The sequence below is a fragment of the Fringilla coelebs genome (genome assembly GCF_963513975.1).
Source record: "Fringilla coelebs genome assembly, chromosome: 6".
Lineage (NCBI taxonomy): Eukaryota > Metazoa > Chordata > Aves > Passeriformes > Fringillidae > Fringilla > Fringilla coelebs.
The window spans coordinates 62,631,981-62,654,204 of NC_140034.1; the positions used below are offsets into that span (position 1 = coordinate 62,631,981).

Here is a 22,224-nt window from a genome sequence, read left to right on the forward strand (position 1 = left end):
TTGCCTATATTCAATAACTGTAATAATTTAATAATTTCACCTCTGGCTTGTACAGCAGAGGAATCCAACACGTTACACCAGCATGTTATTTCAAAGTATTTTCAGCATAAATCAAGTTTAGCATTATTCAAACTTGCAAGAACTTTTCCCATTTCAGTGTGAGCCCAACAGACCAATTACTGCAATGCATTTAGTTAAGAGCAAGTCAGGTTGGCTTACTTGCTGGGCACTGATGAGGTACAGACTCTGAAAAGGCTTCCCATTTAAGAACACAGGGAGATGTCTGACCTAGCAACTCTCTGGGGCTTCACTGCCGTCCTCAGCATCCTCTGGCTCAACGGGAACGCCTGGTTTGTGAGTTGTTGGGTAAAGGATGCTCCAAGGAGCGAGAGCAGGAGTTATTCTCCCAGTTGTAACGAGCTCCAGATCAAGTGCCTTGTGTACTGGATCCTTCTCACAGAGCGTGGCAGCTCTGAGGCAGAAAGGATGCAAAAGGATCTGGCAGCTGGGAACGTTTCAGTGACTTCACGTTCCACACCCAGCTTTTATTGCCGAGGCACAGCAGCGATTCTGGGGTTACAGCCTGGCTTGCAGTTCATAAAGCAAGAGACAAACAGGTGTGGTGACCAAATTCAGGTTGTTTAGTTGATAGGCCAGTTATTTAGTTAAATAACTGAGACTTTCTGCAGTGGGAGGATGGATCACAGGTGGGTGCAGCTTTCATGCCTCATATTTCACACCTGAATCTGTGCTGCACTTAATTCTTCCTGAGCCTCTGCTCAGATCACTCAGACTGCTCTTGGTCTGGCATCAATATTCCTTGGACTTGTCTGCAGTTTTAACACTGACCTTGCTCTAGCAAGCAAACAAGAAAATTGATGCCTTTTAATCACTGCCCAGATAGACTCACAAACGGGTCAGAGGAGGTCAGCAAGGTGCTCTCTCCTCTCAAATTGAACAACAAGGGGATATCAATGACACTGCAGAGCTCCCAAAAGCATGTCCACAGCGTGGTCCCTCTGACAGCAGAGCTGGGGAGACACGTGCTGAGGAAGCACAAACACAGCAAAGCTTCTTGCTGCTGCAAGAATGTACTCTGCACTGCAAAAAATGGAGGTTTTGGTGCTTGTCCTTCTGCTAGCCTGCTCTGGTCCCCCTTCCACAGCTCAGTGTCACTGCAGGAGCTGCTCTGCCCAGCATGCCACTCTGCCTTGCCACCCCTTCCACATCTTGAGGGCAATTCCCTGACCCAGCAACAGTGAGCAGCAAACCAAACTCTGGTCCAGCAAGCTGCTTCTGCTTGCAAATCCACTCCACTCCTTTAAATCTGTAGCAACTCCTCAGCTTTAGCCACAAAAATGTAGAAAATAACTAGAAACTAAACACAGCACACCATGGATGTGTGCCTGCACAGGCACTCACAGGTCTTTCAAAGGTGAAGTGCTATTACACAATAATAACAGTAATAGTGATGATAACAGTAGTAGTAGTAATAATAATAATAATAATAATAATAATAATAATAATAATAATAATAATAATAATAATAATAATGATGATGATGATGTAGTAATTCCCCTGGGGTCCTCACCTGTGAAAGGGTAACACAGCCTCTGTGGAGAATGGTCCTTAGTGGCAGGCAGAGGTGACACCAAGGAATTCTGCTCCCTCCCATGAGCTCTGCCTCTCAGCCTGCTGAGGAGTGACCCTTTCTGTGCACAGTCACCCAGGCTGCCCCTGGGCCCTGCAGGTGAAAGGAGAGGGGGCTTTTCCTTAGGGATACATGTTTCATCCGTGGGAGTCCCTAGAGGACTGTCTTCAAAGGTAAACTTTTCCAGGAGTCCTGGCACTTCCTCCATCCTAGTGCAAGCTGCTTTCTGAGGTATTTGGGCCGTCTTGGAGGGCCTGTGGGGTGTGAAGGACACCTCCTCCCTGTCATCCCTTAGAGAGATCCCTTCTGAGCCCACAGAAGGACGAGACTGATTTGAGTGAGGGCTCCCATCTCCGACATGTTTTCCTGCCCACTCCCTTATTTTAGGATGCTGTGACTGAGTGTTGTTGTTGTTCCTGTTCCTTTGGCTCAGGGAATACCCGGGAGTGCTGGGGAAGCTGAAGAAGGCTTGTTCTGAAGAGGCTTTGGCTCTGCTGTCCCAGTCCTGCTTTGATCCTTCTGGAGCTGAGGTCAGAGGCTCCCAAAGGGACCTTTTGATAGCATTGGCGATCAGCCTCAGCGGGGACTTGGGCTGGGGGGCTGCATGCTCCCTGGAAACCACGTCTGCAGCCCTCAGAGCACCCTTGGTGTCCACTGGTGAAGCTGGTGGAGAACCACCTGCAAGTAAGAGAGGCCCAGAACAGGCAGAGTGTTTGAGCCCTTCTTTTGGGCAGCCAGCATCCTTTTTCTCCAGGGCCCAGGGGGCTCTGTTCCTTCCCCACCCTGCACTGCTCCCCCCTGGCTCTGTCCTGGCTGAGCCACACAAGGGCTGCTGAGCACGAAGCCCCAGCCTCTGTTGTGCCTCTTTTAATCCTTGCTCAGGCTTTTCTTCTGGGTGCCTGGTATTTTTGCCATCTTTCTCTTTCCAGTCCAGAGGTGACAGTGCTTTTGTCTTCCTGTTGAAGTGCTCTGGTTCAGAGGTGCAGTTCCATGGTTTTTCCTTCCAGCCCCAGGCTGAGCATGTCCCAGTGTCACTGTCTGTGTCTTCAGGCTCATCAAAATCAGCAGCCAGGGTCTCCCTCCCAGCAGAGCCCCTGGTGCTGCTCTGAAAGGGACAGTGGGGAACGTAGCAGTGTGTGTCTTGAGGAATCTCCCTGGCTTTCTCTTTTCTTGGAAATACTGGGCTGCTGCAGGGTTTGAAGTGTCCTCTTGGAATTTCTGGTGGCTCCTTGTAAGAAGGCAGCTGTGAAGTGCATTTAAAAAAAAGTATTTTAGGGATACAAAAACACTGCTTTGTGTAGCTTCTATTTCATAAAATATTTTACTCCATTTTAATCTCAGCATAATAGCAATGAACATAATATTTAATTTATACACAAATACATGTGTAGATGATCATGTGAGAAAAGCTTTTCTCCCTAAAGGGCTAATATTTCTCTAGGAGTGGAGATCTAATGCTACTGGAAAATTTAATTGTCTAAAAATAATGTTATTCATGCTAAGAATCTGTCATATCTTTATAAATTACCTCTAATATTTTCTTTAGAAAGAAACAGTCCTATCTCCAGGAAAACAGACAAGAGCAGATCTGCTCCATTCTCCTGCTGCATCACTTTAGAGTTCTGAGCAAGCAAAAGAGACCATTATCCATCCTCTCCACAGGTTTTTCTGGTATTGCATGTGTATGGAGCGCCGGTAGGAATGGAAGGAGTGACCCAGGAAAGATTGCAAAATGCAAAAGGGTCGTTTTACACAATTAAATTAGTTCCCTCTGGTGATTATTTTTCCTTTGGTGAAGGTTTAAATTCATTACTCCAGGCACCAAAATCTTCTGCTGAAGATGGCAACAGGGATAAACTCCCACTTTATGTGGCCAGCAGAACAAAACTAGAGTTCTTCCTTCCTTCTGAGAAGGGAGACATTTTATCACCAGTGCCATGTGACAATGGATGGTGTGAAGATTGAATTCTTGCTCCCACTTCTGTGCCAGATACCCAAATTCACAGGGGTGAAGCCATTAATCTGCCTGACTTTTCATTCCCCAGAAGCAGCAGCAGTAAGGCAACAGTGATTGCGCTTTGTTCCACGCTCCTGTTCCATGACTAAAGCTGTTACTGGCCAGGATCTTGGATTAAAAAAAAAAAACACAATAAACGAATGAACAGCTTGTTAATCCTTACTGTTCAGAGTAAGGGCAGGGCCTGTGGGCAGTGCTGGTGGGGCAGGGGCTGAGTGGATCCCTCCGCCCGTGGCCGGGCAGCGCCGCTCCCCTGGGACCATCCCTTCCTGCCCCATTGTCCTGCACCGGATTTCAGCCACCAAGAGTTCATTTTCTCCCCAGCACAGGCCCAGAGGCCAAGTAATTTGAGTCGTGGTTAACCCAAGGGTGAGGACAGCCTTCCAGGGCATGGAGGATGTGGGCTGGCCCCTGCTCCACCTGGCTCCAGGGATGTGCTGCTCAGGATGGGCAGTCATGACTCCTGCACTCCTGGCACACCCACCCTTCCTCATGCTAAAAACCCTAAAAATAAACAGCCTTCAGAAAACACCATGGAAATCTGAGGTGCTGAAGGACACAGAAGATGCTCCTGAGCAGTGGGAGATGTGAAGTCCTTTTCCAGCCCAAAGCAGTCTGTGATTTTATGACCGATGCAACAGATTGGTGGCTAACTCCTTGGCCCCAGTCTTGATTTGGGAATGACTACATCAAATCCAAGTCTCTTCCCTCTGTACAGCACAAGCCTGACTCCATCCTCAGGGGTTACTGTGAGGACCAAAACTATTTAAAGGAGCAGGGACAGCCTGCTGAGGGCAGACACAGCCCAAGGGCAGTCCCAGCCCTTCTGCTGTGCACAATTCTCCTCTGTACCTGCGTTTGGGAGCAGGGACAGCCTGCTGAGAGCAGACACAGCCCAAGGGCAGTCCCAGCCCTTCCTCTCTGCCCAATTCTCCTCTGTACCTGCATTTGGGAGTGCTCCTCTGCAGCACTGCCCTGGCAGCTGGCTGAGCCGTCCTTCCCGTGTAGCCCAGGCTTCTTGCTGGACAGCAGAGGAAAGCCTGCAAAAGACACAGCTGTTACCTTCCCAGTGGTGCTGGCTTTGTCTAAAATGAAGCCTGCAATTGAGGAAGAAGAGTAGAAGATGAAACAGCCTCCTGGGCAGGGTTAAACCTGAAGGACTGACCTGCAACGTTGAAGTTTGTGGCCTGGCTCACATATGTGTGTGCCTGCCGTGCCAAACACATGTTGATATTTTCAGGTCAGGACCTGAACTGCTTCCACTTCTTGGCTGGAGCAGCTTTTGAGTTCCAGGAAACTCTCTGGAAAGCCAGACCTCTTTAGAGGGCCTTCAACCCAAAACAACCTGTGACTTTTGAACTTTGGGTGATTCCAAGAAGTGGAGGGAATGGATGGCTTCTGAGAGGACTGTCCATCAGAATGAGGACAAAATAGGAAATGCATCCACCTGCAGGCAGTGAGGACAGAAAAGAATTCTCCCAAGCCAGGACAACAGGCAGCACGATGGGGGCTCTGCTAGGATCAGGCAAGGAAATGAATTACTAAAGGAGGCAACTTGCACCTGAAGGGAGGCAGGGGAGCTTTCCACTGCCTGTGCCGATGGGAATTTTACATAACAAATCATCTTTGGACAAAAGAAAGTACCCCATATCCAATATATTATCATATCCAGCTAGAACATGACAAGCATGTTTACAGCCCAGTTATTAACTCCCAAACCCACACAAAGCCACAGCCACATGCCACAGGGAAAACAGTTCCATTCCCACCAAGAGGCTGAACCCCTATTTTCAGCTTTGCTTTCAAAACAGGATTTAAAAATTTAAAAAAAAAAAAAAAGTCTAAATAAAGCTCCCTAGGGCACTATCATGATCTTCTTGGCCCCAAATCCCAAGATAAATCAGGAGCACGGCGTTCCCTGTGGCCGTGCGATGGGATTAGAGGTTTTGAAAGGTAATATCCTGCCCTGAGCCTTTCAGCCAATAGAGCCATGACACTGATTTCCTCTCCTTGGCTGCCTACCCTGTGCTGTTTATGAAACATATGTGTTTGGGGAAATATGTCTGAAAAGGAGACAGGGGTTTTTTTCATGTGACTGATGATCATATGAATTCCTTTAATCAAATTGGATTAAATGTAGAAACGATGACTTACAGTCTTCCTCCAGGGAGCAAAAAGAGCCTTTATTCTGCTCCCAGTGTATGCTGACCGTGCTTTACACCTCATTTTAACAGCATACTTGAGCTTCAGGCAGACCCATGCAGCACATTGCTTCCCTCTCAAAGGCTTTTAGCTCCCTCTAGAGCCCTCGAGACACACGGAAGATTTTCACAAAATGATGGAAAAATTAATCGGCAAACCTTTAAGTAACGCCCTTGCCGAGAACAAGCTGAAAATCAGTCAGAATTAAGAGTGACGCCCCTCCAGTCTTCTCTGCTTTCCTCCCTAACAATCTTTCCCACCCCACACACAAACCTGGATCAAGAATCATTATTGACGGATCTTTTAAAAACTGAGATCAGCTCAGGCGAGGCTTTAAGTCCGAGCCTTTGGTGGAGCCAGGCTCTGATGTCTGTGCCCATTCCCACGTGCTTTACAGCCCCAAGCGGCAGAGCCAAGGCTGGCAGGGATGCCAGGAGCCTTGGAGGACACCGTGTCCCCACCCCAGGCATGGGGCAGCCCCTCAGAGAGGGCAAAGCCTCCTGGCTCCTGGTGCAGGGAATCCCAGGGCATGCAGCCCCATCCTGCCTGCCACAGCTCCTCTCCAGGGACAGGCTTCACAGGGCTTGGTGGGGAAATAAATAAACAATAAATCTCTACTGAGATTTGCTGAGTTATCCCACCTGTGAGGCCTCCAGGGGACTGTGGGTGGGTAGTGACAGTGCTCACCTGCGCCTGACTTGATGCCAGGGAGAGGAAATGCATCTTATCTCATCATCTGAGATATAAAAATGCATCCCACAGCGCAGAGGCTTGCAGATAATCCCAAAGCTTTCCTGTGCATTCAAAGCTGGTGCTGAAATGCCTCTGCCTGAGCACTGATCCCATCCTGGGCACAGGGATCCTACCTGTTTCAGAAGCAGAGCCAGAACTTCTCTGGGATGCTTGGCAGCAGCAGAAATGCTCCTCGTTGCAGAGGGCAGCTCAGGGCAGGGTTAAAGAGCAGCTGCCCCCACCATTCCCAAACCCTGCTGTCTCTGTGCCCAGAACCCGTGGCACTCAGTCCCCTGCACAGATCCCACCCTGCTGCTGCTGCACAGCCACGTTTCACACCCCAGCCTGCCACCAGCCCAGCTGTATCCTTTCTGTCTTCTTTAGTGTAGTTTAGTACAGCACCCTTTAATATAATATAGATCATAAAATAATGAACTAGCCCTCTGAGAATGTGGAGTCAGATCCATCATTCCTCCCTCCCTCTGGGGGAACCCAAACACAGCAGGAGTCTTGTCTGGGGACCCCAGCCCAGGAGAAGGTTATACCTGTGCAGCCTCAGCTGAGAGGGGTGACCACACTGCTTCAGGAGAGAACAGAGCACAATCTCTGTCAAAGTCACTGCATTCCTGTGTGACTTCCGCAGGGAGAGACAGCTCAGCCCAAACCAAGGGAAACTGCCAGAGGACAAGAGCCACAAACACTTATTTTCACCATCTCACCTCTTGGGACTGGCTTTCTCCCTTTCAGCAGCCCAGAAATATCGCCTGGGGGGGTTTTCACAACAGAAAAGAGGTGACAGCACCAGTGGGAGTGTGTGAACAGGCACCTCCAGGAGTGTGACCCCAGGTGAGACCCAGTGTCCCACCAATCCAAAGGAATCAGGGCAGGCAGGCTGGAGGCAAAATCTGCAGCTCTGGGACAGGAGTGTGTTCCCACCTGGAGAGCTGAAGTGCTGATGGGTGCACTTACACAGAAAACAGTCACACAGAAAGGGAGTTTGATCTCTTGAGGGTAAGAAAATGGAAAGAAGCATTTGGCGTGTTTTAGATCTCTGTTTTCTCAACTGGTGACTCAAAACACAAAACCAGTGACTCAAGACCACAAAAATCCTAAAGGAAAGGAGGGAAAACAGCACGAATAGAAGACACAATCACTTCTCAGGCTCTACTCACTCGTTTGGATCTTTCTCCTCCAATTCTGATACTTATTTAACGCCGTGGACTGAAAACTGTTGGCTCTCTGTAGTGCTGGGCAGAAACAGAAGGGACGCGGGGTCAGAAAACGCAGCACAAGCCAGAGAGCAGAGGCGGAGCGGGGAAAGCAGAGGAGCTGAGGAGCAGAGCCCCGATTTCCCGGGGCAGGGGCGCCTTCCCGAGCAGCCCGCAGCCGGGAGAGGGCAGCGCGCTCCCGCCGGGATGCGGGGGAGCCCTCCCTGACCCTGACCCCAACCCCACAGGGCATGGTGGCAGGACAAACACCTCAGCACCAGGGATGGGGCAGCCTCACAGGGGGAGAAAGGGGATAAAACCCTTTGGGGGGTTTAACGGGGAGCAACAGGATGCTGGGCACGCTTTGGGGTCAGCTGCTGTTCTTTGCCTTGAACAAGGGCTCCGTTATCCAAGAGGGGATTTAAATTGATGTACAAAATCCCCTCTTTTCTGCTGGGATTAAAAATGCATAGATGGATGGGGGGGTGGTGGGAGATGGGAAGAAACGAATGCTGGCAGCCTTTTATTTTCTGCAGAACCCCGTCTTTGGCTGCCTTTAGCACACCTTTCAGCTCCGACCAGCTCCAGGAAAGTTTCTTTCCATTTGAAGGCAGACTGCTCCCAAACCTCTCCCCACCTCCCTGCTAGCTGTATCCTTTCCTCCCTGCGCTTTCACTGGCTCCAAAACCTGTAGAACCCCAAACTATCGCAAGCAGGGCTCCCTAGTGATTCCCAGCCCCGCCCTTGCCCAGGCAGCGCTGCAGACACTGCACTGCCTAACACCATCCTAACACCCTCAGAGAGGCTGCCGGAGCACCCCCAGGTCAGGACACTGCTTACCATCGGCGACTTTGGACGTTCTGGAGCTCCCCTCGGGCACCGCGGGGCTCCTGATGAGCGCTGCCCACCTCTGGATGGGGCTGGAGCAGGCGGGGGGCGCCGGCAGCGAGGGCTGGGCTGTCCCCACCTCCGAGTCCCAGCAGTCCCCACGGACATCGGGCTCCAGCTCAGAGCTGCGGGGAAAAGGGGTGGAGAACGCGTGATTTATGGTCGGCTTTCTGCAAGTGTTAAAGTGAATTTTGTATGTGCTGTGTTAGAAAGTGATGCTGTGTTAATTCTCTTGAGCAGTGTGTTAAATATAGTTTTAGGTTATAACATAGTGTTAAAATAGAAGCTATGCTGTGTAGGATACTTTTTTTTGTTAAAGAGAGGACCCACAGTGAGATAGCAGCCACAGGAGAGAGAAAGAGAATTTATTGCTCCCTTATCAGAAGAAACAAACTTCTTCCTGCCTTGCTCAGCCCTGAAGATGCTGTCAGGATTCAGAGGAAGAAGCTGACACTGCCCACACAGAATCCTGTGTTTGAATGGAATTGATGCATCGTGTATGAGGTGTGTGAATATGCAACAGGCTGTTGCTTTTAAGGGTTCATCCTCTGTTAACGTGGGTCCTTTTTTGGGCTTCTTTTGCCCAGAAAGAGGTACCCAGACCATCCCTAACTCTTTGTTTCTATTGTCTCATATTGTCCTAATCCGAATTGTCCAAATTATTATCACTCTAATTATATTACAATTTTTATAACCATTTTATTACTATTAAACCTTTAAAATTTTAAAATCAAGTGACTGGAGCTTTTCTCAAGGGCAGGATGGAAGTGGGACATTTCAGGAGGTACAACAAGCCCCAGCAGTGCGGGTGTTCCAGAGGAAGAGGTGCCTGGCAGCCAAAGCTCACGTCCTCCTTCTCCTTCCTGCACCACCATTATGACAGCCCTGTGGTTTGCTGAAGCTGTCCCCATTCCCATCAGAGCCTGGACTGGCACCCACAGCCTGGAATCCAAGTGCTGCTGAGAGGGGCTCGGGGGCAGACCAAGTCCATGCAGCAGCATCAACTGGGGGAAACAGCATTTGCAGCGCTGGGACTGGCCTGGAAACAATGCACAAGGGCCAAAACCCCACACTCCTCACATTTTTCCTGCAGATTTGGGAAAATAAGAGGAGAAAGGAGCCTGGAGGAGAGGCGTGAGGACAGCCACAGGCCCAGCAAGCAAGGCTGAGTCAAGGAGCTGGAGAAATTGTAAGCATAAGTCTAGAGAGAGAGGAGTGAGTGAAGCTACCTAGGCAGCCTTCAAATGTGCAAAAGGTGTCTTTTGAGGTGATTATTGTCCCTTTTTCAGTCATCAGGCCATTTCTGTCATCTCTGAAGCACAGGCTGCAGGGAACAGACACCATCAGCCCTTCTGATGTGACTGCATCCCCACTGCAGCCACTCAGGGCTGCAGCAGGACCCCACTCAGCCTCTCCTGCGTGCCAACAACGCTGCCAACCCAATGTTGGATTTCCTGTGGAGGTTGATAGCTGTGCCTCCAGAGCAGAGGGGCTGACACCGTGAGCAGTGTCAGGAGAACGCTGCTCCCTGCTCATGCAGAAGAAGCAGGGCTTTGCTGGCACAGCCCAGGAGGAAGAAGAGGGAAAGGAGAGGCTGCAGGCCCGTGCAAAGCCACACATTTGGGTAGCACCCAGCAGTGCTGGCCCCCAGCCTCACCCAGCTCCCACCAGCAGGGCAGGGAGGCCAGGGCGGGCAGGGCAGCAGGGAAGCGAGCTCCTCTCCAGGTGCACTGCTCTCCCAGCAGGCTGAACCACAGGGGCCCTGAATGTCAGGCTAAAACACACTTGTGGAGCTGACTTGCAAGCAATGTCAACCATACAGACAGATATAGACATACATATGTAACAGTATAAATAGATGAAGGCTTTGATAGCTGAGACCCTGTGGGGATGGAGAGACACCACACTGAGATCGGGCAGAGCGCCACACCAAAGGAAAAGAAAAGCCCTGCCACGAGCATTGATTGATATCTTTCTGTTTTAAAGAGCAAAACATGTGTTTTCCTTGGCCAGCAAGGAGGTAAGTGCTCTAGTAGGAGGTTTCTCGTCTCTGCTGGAAAGGGGTCATCATTCACAGTACCTAGAGCCTGAACTGCAAAGCTGTGTCACTGGTCCTTCTCCCAGTGCCACCAAGATCCCTGCAGCCAGCTCAGCAGTGCCCTTTGTCACTTGCTGTGTCTTCTGTCCCCCCTTCCAGGCAGGGACTGTCCTGCTGGACACAGGAGCTGCAGGGTGTCAGCAGGGGATGCCAGCACAAGCTCTGCACAGGAGCTGTCAAACTCCTGGAAACCCTGTGTTCCCCATTTCCTCACGGACAGGTTCATCCTTCCCTGCAGGAGCACTCACAGGGCACAACCCCAGTTACAGCCACCCCAGGGAACAGCAGAAAGTTGCATTTCTCAGAGCCAGGCTGCTCTCCAAAAGCTGCACACAGCACCACAAGCGGGTGGCTAGAGGGTGTCAGGAATCTGAATGAGCTTCCCAGCAGAGCAGCAGTGTTTGTAACAGCTGGTCTCTTGGGTTTGCCTTTTTTCCTTTTTGTGTTTCACCTCCCCTCTTACTGTTTAGTTCTCAGTAAGGAGAAGTGCTTTACTCAGGGGACACCAATCTAATCTTCAGACGGAACAAACTGCCACAGAGCCCTGCCCAAAAGCAAATATATTCTCATGAGTTTGTAGAAGTGACAGCTCCCCAGAGTTCATCAGATTTCAGGTTTCTTAGGGATGGGCAGGCTCTCAAAACCCAGGAGGGTGTGGAGCTGCAGGATGGGGCCCGAGGTGGGAGGTGGCCACGTCACAGGATGCACCTTTTGCCATAACACACCCATGGCCCAAATCCCCCTGGGACAAAAACTGCCCACTCCAAGAGCTGAACCCAAACGGATCGCAGCAATGCTCATCCCGCTGATTCAGGCCCCTGTGTGGGATGGGAATGTCTGAGCATTTCCTGCAAAGTGATTCATGTGCCTCCTGGGGATTTAGGGCTGTGGTTAAGAACAACTGTTAGTCTGAGCTTTTGTGGGGGGTTTTTGTTTGGTCCTCTTCGCCCACTCTCCTTACTTGTACACACATCCAGTCCTGCCTTTTGTTATGATTTTCTTTAGCATTTCCCAGAGGAAAGCACACTGCTCTCAGAGGTTTAGGTGTGTCTGGAGGTACCTGCTAGCATCACTGGTGACCATGACCCGAACTGCCAGGAGGTTGTGCTCAGCCATCTCCTCCTCGGGGATGACCCTCACGATGGCCCACTCGGGGGAAGGAGGGCACAACCAGCGCTCCAGCTCCTGCTCCTCAGGGATGCTCCTCGCCTTCTTGGGAGAGGTGGGCTCATCAGACACGGGCAGGCAGCAGCCTGGAAGGCACAAAGGTGACAGCAGGCTGTTAGGGCAGGAGGGAGGCCATGGGGCACCTCGTCCCTGCCCTCCAGTGGTCCTTGGCTGCTGGTTTCTGCCCGGGGTCCTGCGCTGTCCCCAAAGGCACGGGCAAGGTGTGTGCACTGAATGGCAGAAACACCCCTCCAGCCCAGTACAGCCCTGCCAGGGCTCCTCAGCTTGGCTCCAGAGAGAAGGGACCTTCAGGAGCAGCCCCAGCTTCTGCAGCTGCAGGTCCTTATTGTACTTGCAGGGTGCTCCGTGGCAGGGAGAAATGATGGATCTGACTCCATGTGCTCAGAAGGCTAATTTATTATTTTATGATACTATATTATAGTAAAGAATACTATACTAAACTATACTAAAGAATACAGAAAGGACACAGACAGAAGGCTAAAAAGATAATGAAAACTCGTGACTCTTTCCAGAGCCCTGATACAGTTTGTCTCTGATTGGCCAATGAGTGAAAACAACTCACAGCAGAATGCAATGGAACAACCTCCAAACACATTCCACATGAGCAAAACACAGGAGGAGCAAGTGAGATAATTATTGTTTTCATTTTTCCCTGAGGCTTTTCTCCCTGAGGGGGGAAATATCAAGCTTGGGACATGGCTTATTTTCTGATCTACTGGGACAATCTGTCTGGTTGACATCAATTACACTCCTGTTTAACTTGCAGCACCTCCATTTACTGCAGGAGTGCCCTCACCCCATCCTTCTCTTTGCAGGAGGTTTTAGCTTGAACGTGCTCAGGCCCTGCATCCAGCTCCGTAGCACCACAGCAGCCACGTGTTTCTTGACTGCTGAGGTTTCATTTCCTCTGGGAGATGGGAAGAAATTCGTACCTCTCTGATTTTTATGTCTGACTTCTGGTTTGGCCCAACCAGGCCACCCACCCAAGGATGCCGTGGGTTCCAGCAAGCAGCTAAGTAAAATTCAGTGTTTCGAGCCAATTTGTAAACTCCAAATCCTTCAACTCAACTTCCTCCTTAAAAGACAGTGCATTTCACATGAAAATCAGAGGAAGCAAACGCAAATAATATTTTGCCAGCTCTTCCTATACATTCTGTGCCCATGCTGGCAATAAACACTGCCCAAGGTCACTTCAAGTGGCTGCTGCTAAAGAAAGTCAGTTTTGCCATGGGCTGGCACACTCAGTGTGTTCCTTCCCACCCCACTCACCAGGCTTTCCCTGCCACGCTACCAGGAAAGAGGACAAAACACGTTTATGACTAACAGACACACAGCTGGAGACCATCAAAACCCACAGGCAGGCAGACAGACAGACAACCTACAGTGATTTCTAACGTGAACACATTTCCAGTCAACGCGTCCCTCTGCAATAGCTCTCTGCACATCCAGTTTCCAGCCATCAGGGAGATGTGACAGTCAGAGCTGGTGAAGGACCTCAGGGTGCCATCCAGGACACAGTGATGGATGGCACCATTACCTCTCTGAAGAGGTAAATTTCTGTGCCAGCTTTTTTTCTATTGCATTCTTCCTGTTTTGTTTTGCTTTTTTTGTGGTTTTTTTTGGTAAATTTCTTTCTGGCATCACAATCTCCTCCCTTCCTGAAGTCTGCACCCAGGAGCTGACCCCCCATAGAAGGCTGTTAAAACAGCAAGGTCCTTTCTGAGCAAGTTAAGTTTACATCCACAGTGATACCAAGCAGGTTCAAGCCCAGCACCCCTGCCCATGGCAATCCACTGCAGACCCCTTCCCACTCAAACCACTCTAGGATTTGAAAGCAAACCCACTCCTTACTAACATAATTTATCAGTGTTTGCAGTGAGACATATAAATTGAATAAATTATGTTGCACTCAGCTCCATCAAGGCAGAGACTGGACCACCTTGGTGTTTCAGTCCATGGGACACCCACATGGACACAGCTCTGGAAAGTTCCATGTCAGGACCTCTGTCCCTCATCACAGGGCTGCACCTTGGACAAGAGGCTCAGACAGCAAGCAGAGATGTCCCAGATGTCCCACATCCCTGGGGGTTTTTGTAGGCTCTGGGGACAAAGCAGGAGAGTTTCCAGTCCCTGAGGAGAGCAGCGGGGTCAGGCAGCAGGGATGTGCAGGGATGTGCAGGGATGTGCAGGGATGTGCAGGGATGTGCAGGGATGTGCAGGGATGTGCAGGGATGTGCAGGGATGTGCAGGGATGTGCAGGGATGTGCAGGGATGTGCAGGGATGTGCTGCTGCCAGCCTGGTGCCAGCCCCGTGGGGGACAGTGTGGCCAGCCCAGACAATAGCCCAGAGCTCCCCAGACCTGGATCCCCCCTGGATCCCCCCTGGCAGTGATTCCCTGTTCCCCACAGCAGTGCAGGCACACCCAGCCAGCCACCACCACCACTGGCACACATTTGAGGAGGGTCCAAAGGCAGAAGTTACCTCCTGACACAAACAAAGCTTCCAAAAAGAAATCTGGGACTTCTTTGCAGGTCTGATTTTGCACTGTTGGAGAAGAAGGGCTATGTGAACTAATTTCTGCCGAATCAGCCCAGAGGCTGAGTACTTACACAAAGATGAGGCACACATTTATGCTCCTGGACAGATGTTAGGCTAAATTAGAAGCAGGTCATTCAGCAAGTTCCAGCCTCACAGCTCTCCCTGAATCCTTGCAGCACCACCAAGGTCCTCAGCAAGATGTCAGCACAGCAAGGCTGAGCAGGAGGACCCTGATTTTCTGGAATTCTGACTTCAGGGTGGAAACCAGGCTGTAAACCTCAGTGCCCTGATTCCATCTTAGTGCGGGTTGAGACTGCCAGGACCTCAGAATGCTAGTGAAGGACTTGAGGCTGCTGCTGCTTGAGTCCTTCCCTAAGTCTGTGCCTGGCTCCTGAGCATCTCCAGTGAGGGACACTCCACACCCTCTCTGGGCAACCTGCACAGCCATTGCACAGTAAAGTTCTCCCTCATGTGCAGGTGGAACCTCCTGGGCACCGATTTCTGTCTACTGCCTCTTGTCCTGGTGCTCAGCACCACTGAGCAGAGCCTGGCTCTGCCCTCTTTTCAGATACTGGTGGACTTTGATTAAATCCCCTCCCAGTCATCTGTTACCAAGGCCCAAATCTCTCAGCCTGTCCCCACGAGAGAGATGCTCCAGCAGCCTAATCATTTCCTGCCCAGGACAGGAGATTTTCGACTGGAAGCCAAGGGACTGAGTCAGAGGAACCTTATCAGGCAAAAGCTGCAGAGGTTTGCCGGTGCAGGGTGGAAAAGGCACAGCCCCGTTTCCTGCCCCTGCAGAGGGGTGCCGTGCCACCGACCTCTCCGTGGCAGCAGGGGCCTCGTGAGAGGAAGCCCCAGTGCTCAGGAAACAGTCCCTAAAAACAGCATTTGCCTAAGCTCTTACTTCATTTCCACCGTGCTTACTTCATTTCCACACGTCCTACTCCCTGTGCCTCAGCTGAAGGCGTCCAGCAGGGAACTCGCCTGCTCCACTGCACCCTGTGGGCTGGAGCCCTGCTCATCCTTGCCCTAAACACTCAGCTGACCCAGGGAATGGAGCTCATAATACTAATAATACGCATAAATTCGTGCCGAGGCCACAGTACTCTCACCCGATGGAAATGCTGGCATACCAAAGGAGGGCTCCAGGAAATTCCCTCTGATGAGATTATAGTGATATGCACCAAAATCCCAGCCTGAATATTCGTCTCCAGAACTGCTGATTGCAGAGGATTGTTGTCTGGCCAAACCCCAGCAATATGCATTTGATATGCATCATAGATAAGACAAATCTGTGTCTCCTAGAATGTATATTGCAGGAGATTTTCCTCTAACAGTTTCGGGAAACTCTCAGCAAGAGAAGGAAAAGCTACATGAATATGCTAAAAGAAATATATCTTTCTTTTATATATGCTTTCTTCTATAAGAAAGCAAGAAACCCTTCCCAGCAATCCTCAGAGCTTGGAAATGTTCAAAAAGACTTTGTGAGAGCTGTCTCTTGGTGATGCACAGAGGAGAGGGGCCGCAGTGCCCCCCTGTCTCACGCTGTTAGCCCGGGTCAGCCAATCTGATCTTTGCTCATGGCCTTTTTACGAGTATTTGAATTCTGGAACAAATTCTCCTGGTGAATCAAACTGCCTGATTCCTTTTTGACAGGCTGGAGGAGCAGGACAGGCACGGTGGGAAGGTGCCAGCGCTGTGCCCTTCCTGCACGCTGCAGCTCCCCGAGCCAGCCCGTGTGCTCACCCCAAACCCTGCCTGTGCTCTGGGGCAGCCTTGGCTCTGCTTGGCCAGGAGCTGCAGGTCCTGCAGCCAGCACAGCTCGGGGTCTGCGTGGACACAGCTCCAGCTTGCTGACAGGATTAAAGGAATTTATGTTCTCCATTCCTTCAGCTCTTATTAACGTCCTCCTTACTCTGCTGTCACCCACATATGATGACCAGTCTCATCCATAACCCTGCCCCTGACTTGCATTTAGAGCAAAGAACGTGGCTTTAGAGTTTGTGGGTTTTTTTTTGTTTGTTTGCTTGTTTGGTGGTTGGGGTTTTAATTTTTTTTTATGCAAGCAGTGAAGCTTAGCTGCCTTCAGCTACTTAAGAGCAGCAACACAGCCAGTGATTTGAACAGAACAATCACATATTCATCTGGCCTTCCCACTCAAACACGATGAAAAATGTGGATAAAAACAATTTCTCCTTTGTCTGCATTTCAAAACTCACCTCACCCTCCTCACATGGGCAGAGAAACAACTGTTTTCCTTACGGGGCAAGGATTTAGCTAAGCCCCTGGTAACTGAGCAGTATTCCTAAGGCTTCAGCTTGCAGGGCTTGTACCTGGGCTGGCTCTCACCCAGAGGTCAGTGCTGGTCAAAACTCACTCCAAGCCATGGGCTTGGCCAAAGAGCCCCTGCAGACCCCAAGGACAGATACAGATACAACCCCCTTTCCTTTAGATCATAGTTTTTCTCTCCATTAAGTGTCACTCCAAGTGTTTCAATTCAATGTTGTGCCAGCTCACCTTTGCATTTGAGACAGAAATGTCTGCACCAGGCCTCGAATTAGTCAGAGATGCAGCAGTGAGGGATAAAGACATTATAAAAGACCTTTCTCTCCATCTCTCTGGAGATGCTTTCCCTGGCTGAGCCCTTCAGGAAGCTCACAGGCTCAAGGCATTGTCTTGCTAACCAAAATTCATCAGGCAAATTCAGCACGGCTCTTCTGCTCGCTCAAAGTTCAGTGCAGCCCTGATTCTCCCAATGACAAGCTTGTGAAATTCACATTGCTTACAGAGTGATAATCCATCATCACCCAAAAAAGCATTTTTACCTTTTTTCTTTTTTCAAATAGCTTTTGGTAATGCCAGCCTCAGTCTGGATGCATTTCAGCATCTAACAGGGGCTTCAGACAGCATCATGTCCTGCAGAGGCTCAAGGCAGGAACACGGCAATGAAACCTGATGTCCCCACAACTGTTGCCCTTCCTAATGGAAATTCTTCCGAAATTATGCCTTGGATCAACCCATTTGGAGAGCCAAAGTCACCCCAAGGTCCAGAAACAAGAATGGAGAACTCTCCTGGGATGTGGGATCGGGGACTCTGGGCTCTCAAAAGGTTTTGCTAATGCTTTGGGTTGCCTTTCTCCCTTGGGTACAAGGGCAAAGCTGGCAGTGCAGCCCAGCAGTGGAGAGACCTGTGTTGTCAGTATTGTGCTGCCTGTTGCAGACACGACTACATGGACATTCTGACAGCCTGAGAGCTGGCAGTGGCACCGCGCTCAGAGGTGAGATTACACCGGGCTTTGCTGAGCTGATGAAAACACCCCGGGAGTGCCTGGCATGGGTCCCCTCCAGAAACATGCCCAGCAGCAGCCGTGCCAAAAGAGCAGCCCTTTGCAAAGGGGCTCAGCTCTACCCACCCAGGACAGCTCCTCTGCTTCCCATGTGTGTGATTCCTTGATCACTGCGGCATCCCAGTGCCCCCAGCCCAGTGCCAGGGCTGGCAGCAGGCGGGAGCAGGAGATGCTGTTTGTGCTGCCCCACAAGGCAGCCTGACTCCGGCCTGGCTGCTGCTCCTGACTCATCTGCCAAGGCAGATGACACAGCTGTGACCTGGCACGGAGGCGACACGGCCCTGGGAACCTGCCAGCCTTGGGCAGAGCCGAGCTCCTGCTGGGGCAGCCGGACCGGGTCAGCCGCTTCCTCCCGCCGCAGGCAGGGCACGTGCTGCCCACGGTGGCACAAAGGCTGGGCTCTGCCAAAAGCCATTCCCTCCCAGCAGCAGGGCTGTGCCAAGTGGCTCGGACACCAGCTGGCCCAGGGCAGCTGGCTCTGATCAGCTCCCCTCAGGGGCGGCTGCTCCCCACGTGCCGCTCTCCAGCACGGACAAAAATGGGCAAAGATGCTCCACTGAAAATCCCCAACCAAGGCAGCTGCAGCCAGCTCCCCGTCAAGGGGATGCTGCTGGGCCACAAAGAGCGGGAAGTGTTCACATTTCTCCTCCCTTCTCCTCTTTAGCTGGTTTTAAGTCATGTGAGGGGAATTAATTTTTAAGCAAATCCTGTGGGATTACTTGGCCAAAGTGAGTGAGACCAAATGGGAGCCCCACATGAGAGGAAAGGGGGAGTGAACCTCACCAAGTCAGCCAGAGTATGAAAACTCACACGAACCCAGAGAACATCCCTGAAGGCAGATGAAAAGCATGAACAGAGCCAGGAAACAAAAAAATTTAAAATTACATCTACCTTTCTTCTTTGGCCTGCAGCACACTCAGGGTACTGGTGGTCAGGAACAAAGTACTTATGGGGAGGGTGGTCCAGAAAACAACTCCAGGAACTCCTGATATGCCCAGGCTGGGGGTCCCCACACACCAAACACGAGGTCTGGGGGCTGACCAGGTGGAGATGCCCAGCAGGGAACAAAAAATGATCCCTCTCTGCCACAGCTGCCCTGAGGGCAGACAGCTCCACCCCTGCTCCACAGCTTTGGAAAAGCAGAGAAGAAACAATTCCTTGTGGGCCTTTTTTGGGGGATAGGGAGGAAGAATGAAGCCTCCTGCAATCAGCTGTGCCAGCCTGCAGTGGGGACGTGATGCTTTGCCGCCGGTGGCACACCCTGAGGGCTGTGAAGCAGGAACAGCACACAGGACTCACCCAAACAGCCCCAGCCACTCAGGACTGGCACAGGGCGTCCTGGTCCCCAGCTGACAGGCACCACCAAAAAGCAGAGTGCTGCTCTGCTCAGCGGGGCCTGGGTGCCTGGCCCCCAGGGCTGGCAGAGGGCTCACCCTCCCGGCTGTGCAGCTGCCCCACCGAGCACAGGGCCCCCATTCCCGGCTCCAGCCTCGCTGGCACCTTGCGCTCCCGGCTGGCAACGCCGGGGCTCTCGCTGCTGCTGCACCGTGTCACCTCATCACTCATCCCCAGGGCAAGGGCACCCTGCCTGGCCTTGTATGGAGCTGCTGACTCAGGCACCGACAGCACTGGGCAGCTCTGAAGTGGGGTTACTCACAAACGTGGGCAGCTCTGATGGGGAAAGCAAACAGCAGCTGGCATCAAAAACCAGCATTAGGAAACTCAGTCAGCAGACCACAAGCTGATCTGTAGCACACCCAGCCCGCTTTGCTGCCCAACTCCTTCCTGTGCAATAAAGCAAAAGAGCAATCTGAGTCCAGCTTACAAAACAGCAGCACCCAGGAGAGCCTGGGGACAGAAGGAGGTTTGGCGACAGCAGAGCTGCGCAAGCACAGCAGAAATGAACCCGGTGAGCTCAGGGGCAAGATCCCGAGCAGAAAGCACTGGGCAGGAAAGCACAGCCCACGGGGGACTGGCAGAGGGAATGGGAAAACACCTCCAGCCTGGTTAGACCTTGGTGCTGCTGAAACACGGGGCTCAGCAGCCCCCAGGAGTGCAACCCAAGCTCAGAGCATCCTGCAGCCTGAGCTCAAAACACACACGGCTGCATGGGAGCACTGCCTGTGTCAGAGCTGGGAACTCTGAAGGAAGACATCCCACAGATCTGCCTTAGGAGGCTACCAGGCTTCCAGCAGCATTCCCCAACTGACGTCCTGTCCCAGCTCTGACTTTTCATCTCACCTGAGATACCACCAGGTAGGTTTTAGGTTTTTGCCCTTGGAAAAGGATTCCTACAAAAGGTGGCGGGCATTTCACAGATTTCAGCTCTTGCCACATCTCCCCTTCCTCCTCATCACACTTCTAACAGAAGCAATGTCCGCTTTGTTGTGGCCAACACGTGGCAAAGAGTGAAGGGAACTGCTGCTCCCAGTATCCATGGGGTGGCACTGAGCTTCCTGGGCAGCAGGACCAGATCAGCAAAGAGTGAAGGGAACTGCTGCTCCCAGTATCCATGGGGTGGCACTGAGCTTCCTGGGCAGCAGGACCAGATCAGCTGCCTGGCTTCCAACCCCCACTGCCTACAGAGGCTTTCCTGCCCCCCCTCCTCCATCCCTGACGTGGGGATGAGCCCCCTCCTGCTGTCCCCTGCCAGGACAGCATCTCCTCCTGCTCTCCTGCGAGCCCATGCCAGCACCCACACAAGTTCTTCAGCAGCAGAACACTTCCTCCAAGTCTCCAACGCCTGCTTTGGAAACAAACACTCCTGAATTCTGGCACAAAATATAACCATGGGATTTGGAGCTCTCAAAGCTAGCCAGAGACTCCCATGATTTTTTAATGCATCTGAGGGGACAGTGCACATTTATGTGCCAATACAAACTGAACAAAAATTAACAAAGGAGGAAAAAAAAAGAAACTTAGAGGAAACCTATTAGATATACTGAATACGTGTCTTTAGGAAAAATTGATTCTCAAACAAAACCTGCTATGAGAGCACACTACTTCTATAATTTTAGAGTAAATATATATTTAATTAGAGCAATCTGTGTTAGTCTGGTATATTAAGGCATGTATTAATTATGAATTTGGACTGCAGCAACAACACTTTCAGTTTCCAGTGTCCATCAAAATAGTATTTTTGGACACAGATTCAAAGCACTAAAAACCTTAAAACAAAGATATGAATGAATGAATGAATACCTGCATAACAGATGCTGAAAGGGCAAATTCAATACTATAGTAACACGGAAACTTCATCATTTCACATTTCAAAAAAACATTTCAGAAATTCCATCCATTTCAAACAAGTTTGGAGCCCACCACCTGATGAGATTAAAGCCTCCCTTCTTTTTATGTGAGCACAGATCGTGAAGAAAAGGAAAGAGACTTGGGGAAATATTTACATGACTAATATGTATACTTGCATCAGGCATTAACACATACTGTCATCTTCAGTGACATGATCTTTCAGGCAAAAAAAAAAAATCAAGTCATCTGCAAACACGTCATGTCTTCGAAAATAAATATTAATGCAGAACTCAGTGCATTTCAAAACTCAATTTTTTGATTGGAATGTGAGGAATGAGTGAGCCAGAAGTGAATTACAGCCAATTATAGTAACTAATTGCCATAACGCTGTGGAAAAATGCAGATCACAGTCTTTGCTTGAGGTTGGAAGACACACAGAAGCAACTTTCATTGGCATTTAACAGCTGTAGCAATTTAGAAGAAACTCAGAGGAACAGAAATTACTCTTCTTGGTAGAGTTAATGAAAGGCTGATGTTTGAATTTGAGCAATTTCAAGAAGTTTTGTCTGTATTCTTCTATTCAAATCAAGTATGTTTAAAACCTGCAAGATCTTTTTAATTTTAAAGGCTTGGCATAATTATAATAAAGGTAGGTTACCTTTAGTGAATGCTGACATGTTTGATTTTCATTAACAGACACCTAGGCACTTAATGCTGCTTGGCTTTGAGGATGAAAGGTTAGCCTGGCATTTCAAAAACAGAAATTTAATAAAGAAAATAGGCACATCTCTGTACTTATTTTCAGCCCAAATGGCCCTTGTGGCAACAGACAAGCTCAGAACCCATTTGAAGCAGCATGAAGAGGAGGAAAAAGAGCAGTTCCTGAACCTGCCAGCATCACCTCTGCCGGAATAGCATCTGTGCCATCAGGTCTCAGAGGGCAGTAACTGGGCAAAGAGGCACTGGTGTTCCCTGCAAGAGGAGGATCCAGGTCTCCAGCTCACAGGGGGCTCTCCTCCTCTCACACGGCAAGAGGAAGAGTCCCAAACCAGCTGGTTACATTCACCCAGACCTTAACCCACCAGGCTCTCCCTTCAGCAGC

The 22,224-nt window shown here is 50.5% G+C and overlaps 1 protein-coding gene across 1 annotated transcript in view; it reads right to left on the reverse strand.

Moving 5' to 3' along the window:
* Positions 1-22,224, reverse strand: part of MICAL2 (microtubule associated monooxygenase, calponin and LIM domain containing 2) — a gene marked incomplete at its 3' end in the record, with an annotated part of 112,475 nt that overhangs the window by 13,917 nt on the left and 76,334 nt on the right. Inside the window, exons 26-30 of the mRNA XM_084208463.1 lie at positions 11,857-12,049; positions 8,651-8,823; positions 7,775-7,849; positions 4,611-4,708; positions 1,592-2,894 (exon numbers count right to left, since the gene is read on the reverse strand). Coding sequence (XP_084064589.1) covers positions 1,592-2,894; positions 4,611-4,708; positions 7,775-7,849; positions 8,651-8,823; positions 11,857-12,049 — 1,842 coding nt within the window. The remainder of the gene's footprint in view (positions 1-1,591; positions 2,895-4,610; positions 4,709-7,774; positions 7,850-8,650; positions 8,824-11,856; positions 12,050-22,224) is intronic.